The 8,984-nt window shown below is 47.4% G+C and overlaps 1 protein-coding gene across 1 annotated transcript; it reads left to right on the plus strand.

Annotated features, from left to right (window-relative positions):
• The first annotated feature begins 7,595 nt into the window (after positions 1–7,595).
• On the plus strand, positions 7,596–8,714 carry LOC126259545 (uncharacterized). Its single transcript, XM_049956424.1, has one exon. The coding sequence runs from the start codon at positions 7,596–7,598 to the stop codon at positions 8,712–8,714; it is 1,119 nt and encodes a 372-aa protein (XP_049812381.1).
• Positions 8,715–8,984: the final 270 nt, after the last annotated feature.

Raw genomic sequence — 8,984 nt, forward strand, 5'->3', positions numbered from 1 at the left:
GATCTGCTCTAGGGAGTCAAGTATCTCTTTTCTGATTCACCACTGCAAGTTTACTGGTTATCTCGCTCCCTCACATTAACGAATTAACACAGAAATGGCGTCGCTATTTAGTGCCAAATATCTATGCTGACTTCTCACCAAGCGAGTTCAATGTATGGATCTTCTCCGGTAAGTCAAAAATCTTTTTTCCGATGAACCTTTGCTAGTCTACTGTATCCCACAGATCCTCAAATTGTCGAATTAACACAGAAATGGCGTCAATATTAGATACTAAGGTATCCATGCCGACTTCTCCACATGCGAGTCAACGTATGCATCTTCTCCTTGGAGTCAATTATCATTTTTCCGATGCATCACTGCCTGTTTGCTGTAACTTTCACACCCTCATATTGACGATTGAACACAGAAATTGTGTCGTTATTAAATACTAAAGGATCCATGCCAACTTCTCCCCAAGTGAGTGACGCTGCTACTGTTAACGTGCGGACCCTCATCTGCGAGTCAAGTATCATTTTTCGTGTACACCACTTCCAGTTCACTGTATTCCTCGGATCCACAGATTGACGATTCAACACAGAAGTTGCATATTGATCTTCTCGTGGAAGGCAAGTATATTTTTTCCAATGGGCCACTGGTAGTTTACTGTATACCTCACAACCTTACGTTGACGAATTAACTCAGAAATTGTGTCGCTATTAAATATTAATTGATCCATGACGACTTCTCCCTAAGCGAGTAACGCGGCTACGGTCTACGTATGGATCTTCTTCTCGGTGTCTTGTATTTTTTTTCTGATGCACCACTGTCACTTTACTGCATCTCTTACACCCTCACACTGACGATTTAAGACAGAAATTCGTCGCTATTAAATAGCAAAAGGTGGACGCCGACTTCTCCCCCAACGAGTAACGCTGCTACGGTCAACATATGGATCTCCTCCAGGGACTAAAGTATCTTTTTTTCTGGTGCACCACTGCAAGTTTACTGTATCCGTCGCTCCCTCACAGTGACGAACTGACAAAGAAATGACGTAGCTTTTTAGTACTAAAGTAACCATGCCGACTTCTCCCCATGGTCAATGTATGGCTCTATTCCTGGGAGTCACATATCTCATTTGTGATGCACCACTGCTAGACTACTGCATCCCATGCACCCTCACGTTGAGGAATTAACACGGAAATGGCGTCGCTATTAAACACTAAAGCTTCCATGTCGACTTCGCCCCAAGCGAGTAATGAGGCTACGGTAAACGTATGGATATTCTCCTCAAAGTCAAGTATCTTTTTTCTGGTGCACCACTGCCAATTTACTTATTCTCTCGCACCCTCACTCAGACGATTTTAGACAGAAATTGCGTGGCTATTAAATTCTAAAGGATCGATGCCGGTTTCTCCTCTAGCGAGTATCGCGGCTATGGTCAGCTTATGGATCTTCCCCTGTGAGTCAAGTTCAAAAATGGTTCAAATGGCTCTGAGCACTATGGGACTCAACTGCTGAGGTCATCACAAACATCCATGCCCGAGGCAGGATTCGAACCTGCGACCGTAGCGGTCTTGCGGTTCCAGACTGCAGCGCCTTTAACCACACGGCCACTTCGGCCGGCTGTGAGTCAAGTATCTTACTGGCAATGCACCACTGCCAGTTTCATGTATCAATCGGACACTCACATTGACGTGTTGAAACAGACATTTCGTCGCTATTAAATAGTAAATGATCGATGCCGACGTCTCCCCAAGCGAGTAAAGCGGCTACGCTCAATGTGGGTCGCTGGGTCGACCCTCTGAGGCCGACACCGGGTCTGCAGCCAGCCAGTGGCGTGCCACGTGCCACGTGCCACGTGCCACGTCACGGCTCGCTACTGCATTGTGTGTAATGCGTTTGCGTATTATGTCTATATTGTATCTGTACAGCGTAAATTATGAAAAATGTGCTATGATGAGTTTCTTTCCAACTAGCCGCTGGAAAATATGAGCGAAATGTTTTTATTATTTTTCCAAAGGTATGTAAAACCAAACAATATTTTGTTGATATTCTGAGGCAATTTTATGTGAACAATGAATATTCTGAAACTAGAGTTTACTGCGTTTGACGTTGTATTTGACGTGTTATGATTGATATGTTATTGGCCTCCAACGATTTTTTTATTTGAAAAAGTGATGGTATTCATTTTTACAAGAGCATTGGAGGTAAAATTAAGAAGCCATGTTAATGCTATTTATAAGAAAGCTAAGAAAAGCTGTTTATTACCTGTAAATGTAACAGCACCTCATCGACACTGAGATTACGTGTTTACAACATATCACAACGAAATATTACAATTAATTTGATGAAACAAGAGAAATACGTGAAACTACAGGTGAAAAAAAAAAAAAAAAACGAACTGAGCTCAAATGTACCGGTTAAGATCTGAAAGACCGAATTCCTAGTGTTTCCAAAATTACGATATTTTTGAAAAACCGCAGTTTTGATAATAAGTTAATGAAGGTGATGTGTAAGTTGCCCCTTCCGTTCAAGCCACATTCCATTTTCTTATCTTCGAGTTTTACAATTTTGTATCGCGTCTGCAGATATTATGGAGCATTCAGTGAGTAAAGCAGTGTAGAAAGCACGCAGGTTGGGAATAAGATTTCAGTTCCCACGCTGGCTGAAGGAGTTGGTGGTCCATGCGGCGTTGATAGGGGGCGGTGGTGTGAGGCGCTGTGGCGGGGCGTGAGAAGGCCCGGTACGGAGGGAAAGAACAGCAGTTCTGGCTAGAAGAAAGCAATCTTGATTAATAAATATTTGCAGTTAAAAGACGCTTTTTCCACTACAGGTATTAGGAGAAGCCTACAGGCCTACAGTTTACAAGTACATTCTTACAACAATATAAGAACTCCAGAAATCGATCATCGTAATTTATAAGTGAATAATGTGTAGGCTAATGAAAATGTACGAACGGACAGAACATATCACGAGTGTGAGTATGAGGTACCAGGGTGCGTGCCATGGTCATCAGTCGCCGACTGAATGCCTTCCCCGATCTGGTACTGACGTAAGGCCACGCTCATTGGAAACTGTTAGATTTCAGCTAATCGTTATTAACTGTGTCGTTATTGCCAGTTTATTATGTTTAAAAAACAAATACATCATAATGGCATCCCTTTCGAACGTCACTCCGAATAACATCGTTTCCCACTTCATCACTTAGAAATACAGGTAGTAGAATAGCATTTTCCAGAGAACTCGACAGCGCTGAAATTGCTTTTGCGAGTGACATGTAATTCGAGACCTTCTTGGCAAAACAGGTGGAAAGAGTTCTGAGGTGTGGGGTTGATCTGTTATTCTGCGCAACGGATTAATCTGAGATGTACCCTTTACCCTGTGGCTCTTGCAAGATGCAATTTCCACCCCCACACTACTACAGAAGTCAGACAGACGCTCCTAACGTTTAAAGAGAAATGTCTGAAAAACTTTCAACAATAAATATCTTCTGGAGTCGTCCGCTGTAAGGAAATGACACAAAAATTCACAAAATTTCTTACGTAACTAGTGGGATACTTGGGTACTGGAGTAGTGCTAGTTAGTGTAAGAAAAACATGAAACTAACGAAAGTTATTATTTATTTTGCAAAAATTCTGAGAAATCATAATGGAACTTTTAGTTATGAATTGAACAAGTTATATCCTGGTTCTTTTCGGAATGTGAAGTTACGTCTCAAGGATAGGATTCGCTAATGAAATTTCTATACAAAGTTTAAGATGGTTGTTGACTTGGCAGAATGGCTGAGAGGCGCGCCTACTCAACTTGAATAATTATCCTTTAGAATGTTGCTAGGTACGGTCGAGGCTGTCGTGTGTGAAATGCAGTGAAGTGTACTGCTGTGGAGGAAATATGGGGCTCGCAATAGCTGTAGCGCACAATACCGTAAGCTGCGATGACTGCTGTCTGCGCTGCTCGCTGCTGAAAAATAAGATAACTCTCGTTCTATCTGGATTGACCTTCGCCAATCAAACTCTCCCTATGCCTTGATGAAGTCAAGGATTCCTATTCGCCCTTAGTCTAACTATTGTCGTGGTACACCGGTCAGATAACCAGCTCACCGCGATACCACTCAAAATTCGCTCGCAGTCGTTAACTGTAACTTTTAACTGTAACTCTGTCCGTTATCTATCGGTCTCTTCCATTATTCCTTCAGCTCAATGGGCCAGAAATATCGTCTGCCAGTCAGCATTGCTCTTTTAAAATGGGAGAATGACGTTTTGTTTAAGGCGACCAATCCGGAAACCTTTAGCATTGGCGTTTGGCGTTTGCTGTCTCCCTGTGAAAATCTCTGAAACTGTGTGCTATGTGTAAAGAATGCGTAGGCTGGCTGCTCCCACACAATGTCACGGAATTTGCTTTTAAGCCGAACACGGGGTTGTTCCCCCCTTTCACTCGGGCCCACGCTGTCCGCTACACGGGCTGTCACCGGATGACATAGGCTGGGTCATCCTCTGAAGGGACCGGCGTCCTGTTGTGCGGCTTCTCTCCAAAACTAAAAGCTTCTGTGACCATCGTGTCCGGAATGTATGTGTGTACGCCAGCCTCGAGTATTTTAACCACGGTGCAGTTACTTGTTAATTGCATATCGTTTACATGAATTCATACAACATTGATTTTATCTTATCGAGTTTGGGTTCGAATGAAGCGTCTTGATGTGCGGAATATGATTGTGAGGGCGGAATATGTAAGCAATGAAGGTCAGGAGACCACGACGTCTTACAGAGTCCTCCACGAAGTCTCTCTAAGGTAGTCCAAGATCTAACCTAAGTAAAACTAGAATGGAAAAGCACAGTCAGTAATATTGTAGCCTCTTAAACAATCCTCTACGGACTCACTGGCTAAAACCAGACATTTCCGGAAGTTTATTACAAGCAGAGTGTTGGTGCAAGCTCGTGAAGACCGGCGCCACTTCCTCCATGCACTTTCGCGTCCTACAGTGTTGCCTGATCGTACATGTGGCCGGATTTGGAATTCTAAGGCCTTACACTGACTCCTTTAAGGGAGAATGACAGGGTGAAGGTCGAAAAAACTCGAACTTTTTTATTACGTAATTGGAATGTGTATACATTGAAAAATTATTCCGCAAGGTATTACGCATCACCCCCAAAAAGTAACCGTTCTGTGAGCGTTTGAAGCCGAGCGGGCACGGCAGGCCTCGGCGTTAGAGGACCGGTTTCACGCTCACGCGCCATTCGTTGCGTCCGTGAGGTCTTTAGGGCTGATTCTAATGATGCAAATGTTTACCAATGTCTCGAACACGTAGTAGACTTCTACTATTCTCATGTTAGCCACCTGTTAGACGCCCAGTCAGCTTCACATCCAGCCGAAGCGAAACTGTCAATATTGCTTCAAATTTGGCCGTATGTCTATTCAGTTTAGGCCATACGGAGTTGATGCACATACCAGATCCCCTTCAAATCAAAATCTGCGATAAAACGCGGCGGTTTTGTGAAGACAGAGACGCCGGCGGCGAAGCGCTCAGCGACGAAAAAGGCACTGAGGACGAAAATGAGGGCTTATCACGTCAAAGTAGTAGAAAGCGGCCATCCAATAGCCGGCGCGACAGATATTACGGACGAGGCATCGGTGATATCCCGTAAGTTTCAAGCTCTGTCCCTTTTTATTTATGTGATAAACGTGTTTTACTGAAAACCATGTTTTTCGGCTCGATTGACATCACGCACGCTACAATTTTTGTTCCGATTTCATTCACGCAAATCGAATTCTCTTCAGTTCATCGTAGCTGATTTTTTTTTATCTTGACATTCACTATTTTTTTCGACCAAAAAGGAGGGGTCCTAAGATGGTCATTTTCATCAAATATGTATAATTTAGATTTTTGTTTGCATATCCCTATGATGAACTAAAACTTAATGTGTAAGGATCAGGGTGATATGACAATTTCATGTTCCAAATAACCACAACCTCAGTTACAGGCACAACCGTTGATCTACCTCCTTTCTGAGCTGCCTCGGGCAAATCTCAATTACACAGCGAAGATACAAATATTTTTCAATAAAAAAATTCCAATAAAAACTTCAATGTATGCTTTCTTTATTCATTGCAGCAAACCCCATTTGCTTACTACATTGCGGCACGGAGAAAGAAAACCCTGAATTTGAGCTGTAGTTTCTTACGTCACCTGCTATCACCCCTTAAGTGAACGACTCCGACTTTGTCTCAGCGTCGTCCGGGTTTTGTGTATAAGCGTGTACCTGTCCAAAGACGGCCAGTCACCGATCACTAGGCACCAGTCACACACAACCGTTTCTTCGACACCCCTGTGCAGAGTGGCGCCATATCGCTGACGTGGTGCCTGCTGGCCGCTTGTGAAATCTAAGGGGTGTCGAAAGGGATGCCTCTCACACTGGTGCGTGGTAATGGGTGCTCAAGAAGTGAGCACGGGAGCCACCCAGCATGTTGCCGACATGTGGGTGGTCTCAGAGGGATTCTGTGGCTTTTTATTCACGCAAGTGTCGATATCGTACCGGCCCACGATAACGTCACACGAAGCCGAAAAGCAGCTGGGCTGAAAAAGAATACACGCCGTTTGCTGCTTTGGATCACGTTCACATTTCGTCGAGTCGTTTTTAACTGTCCGTAGTGGTTCCAATGCGGTCACGCTCCAGTCGATAGGATTCACTGGGGCTGCATCTCCACGATGTTCTTAGAGTAGAGTTGAAACGCGCAGGTGGTGGCAGCACTGTCGAACGGTGTCGAGAACACAGTCCTGTAGCTCACTGCACTGCCAACTGTCGTTATCGACCCCAAAATCTGTGGGAATCAACGTCGGAAGGGTAGTTTTTAATGTCAATAAACTTCACCAACAGCCGTATACTGTAAGATATTTTATTTCATTCTGAAAGCAACCAGTTTCGGCATTTATTTTGCCATCTTCAGGCCCCATACGCTTTCATCCAAATAAACGAACTTATTGTATAGCGCCATAAAACACTGGATGTCGTGAATTCCAATCGTTATATAACGTTGTATGAAAATTGGAAGTCACGATATCCAGTGTTTTATGGCGCTACATGGTTTGGATAAAAGCGTATGGGGCCTGAAGCTGACAAAATGAATTTCTGAATCTGGTTGCCTTCAGACTAAAATAAGTTTCAAAAATGGCTCTGAGCACTATGGGACTTAACTACTGTGGTCGTTAGTCCCCTAGAACTTAGAACTACTTAAACCGAACTAACCTAAGGACATCACACACATCCATGCCCGAGGCAGGATTCGAACCTGCGACCGTAGCAGTCGCGCGGTTCCGGACTGCGCGCCTAGAACCGCTAGACCACCGCGGCCGGCCTAAAATAAGTTTATTGACGTTGAAAAGTACTGACCAGCCGATGTCCCCTGGCCGTGACGGACCAACAGAGATCACAAGGGAAGGGTCGATTTCACTGACACCTTTACGCCACCCCCCGGCGCATTTTACTGTCGATACTAGGTGGCGGTGAGCCTTCGGCCACTCATAACAAAACCGCGTGATTTCAACGTTGGGCCTCGAGGTTCTGACCGCAATCGGTGAGGCCACAAAAGAACAGGAGACGTGGGTGACGGCAGCCGTAGCGATGGCGCCGCATCGTGTGGCACCCTCAAAAGAACGGGAGACGTGGGTGACGGCAGCCGTAGCGATGGCGCCGCATCATGTGGCACCCTCAAAAGAACGGGAGACGTGGGTGACGGCAGCCATAGCGATGGCGCCGCATCGTGTGGCACCCTCAAAAGAACGGGAGACGTGGGTGACGGCAGCTGTAGCGATGGCGCCGCATCGTGTGGCACCCTCAAAAGAATGGGAGACGTGGGTGACCGGAGTCGTAGCGATGGCGCCGCATCGTGTGGCACCCTCAAAAGAACGGGAGACGTGGGTGACGGCAGCCGTAGCGATGGCGCCGCATCGTGTGGCACCCTCAAAAGAACGGGAGACGTGGGTGACGGCAGCCGTAGCGATGGCGCCGCATCGTGTGGCACCCTCAAAAGAACGAGAGACGTGGGTGACGGCAGCCGTAGCGATGGCGCCGCATCGTGTGGCACCCTCAAAAGAACGGGAGACGTGGGTGACGGCAGCCGTAGCGATGGCGCCGCATCGTGTGGCACCCTCAAAAGAACGGGAGACGTGGGTGACGGCAGCCATAGCGATGGCGCCGCATCGTGTGGCACCCTCAAAAGAACGGGAGACGTGGGTGACGGCAGCCGTAGCGATGGCGCCGCATCGTGTGGCACCCTCAAAAGAATGGGAGACGTGGGTGACCGGAGCCGTAGCGATGGTGCCGCATCGTGTGGCACCCTCAAAAGAACGGGAGACGTGGGTGACGGCAGCCGTAGCGATGGCGCCGCATCGTGTGGCACCCTCAAAAGAACGGGAGACGTGGGTGACGACAGCCGTAGCGATGGCGCTGCATCGTGTGGCACCCTCAAAAGAACGGGAGACGTGGGTGACGGCAGCCGTAGCGATGGCGCCGCATCGTGTGGCACCCTCAAAAGAACGGGAGACGTGGGTGACGGCAGCCATAGCGATGGCGCCGCATCGTGTGGCACCCTCAAAGGAACGGGAGACGTGGGTGACGGCAGCCGTAGCGATGGCGCCGCATCGTGTGGCACCCTCAAAAGAACGGGAGACGTGGGTGACGGCAGCCGTAGCGATGGCGCCGCATCGTGTGGCACCCTCAAAAGAACGGAGACATGGGTGACGGCAGCCGTAGCGATGGCGCCGCATCGTGTGGCACCCTCAAAAGAACGAGAGACGTGGGTGACGGCAGCCGTAGCGATGGCGCCGCATTGTGTGGCACCCTCAAAAGAACGGGAGACGTGGGTGACGGCAGCCGTAGCGATGGCGCCGCATCGTGTGGCACCCTCAAAAGAACAGGAGACGTGGGTGACGGCAGCCATAGCGATGGCGCCGCATCGTGTGGCACCCTCAAAAGAACGGGAGACGTGGGTGACGGCAGCCGTAGCGATGG

Source organism: Schistocerca nitens, chromosome 5 (assembly GCF_023898315.1).
Source record: "Schistocerca nitens isolate TAMUIC-IGC-003100 chromosome 5, iqSchNite1.1, whole genome shotgun sequence".
NCBI classification, from domain to species: domain Eukaryota; kingdom Metazoa; phylum Arthropoda; class Insecta; order Orthoptera; family Acrididae; genus Schistocerca; species Schistocerca nitens.

Bases quoted from the DNA above. Each gene is read 5' to 3' on its own strand.
- LOC126259545 (XM_049956424.1), top strand. From the start codon at position 7,596: ATGGCGCCGCATCGTGTGGCACCCTCAAAAGAACGGGAGACGTGGGTG.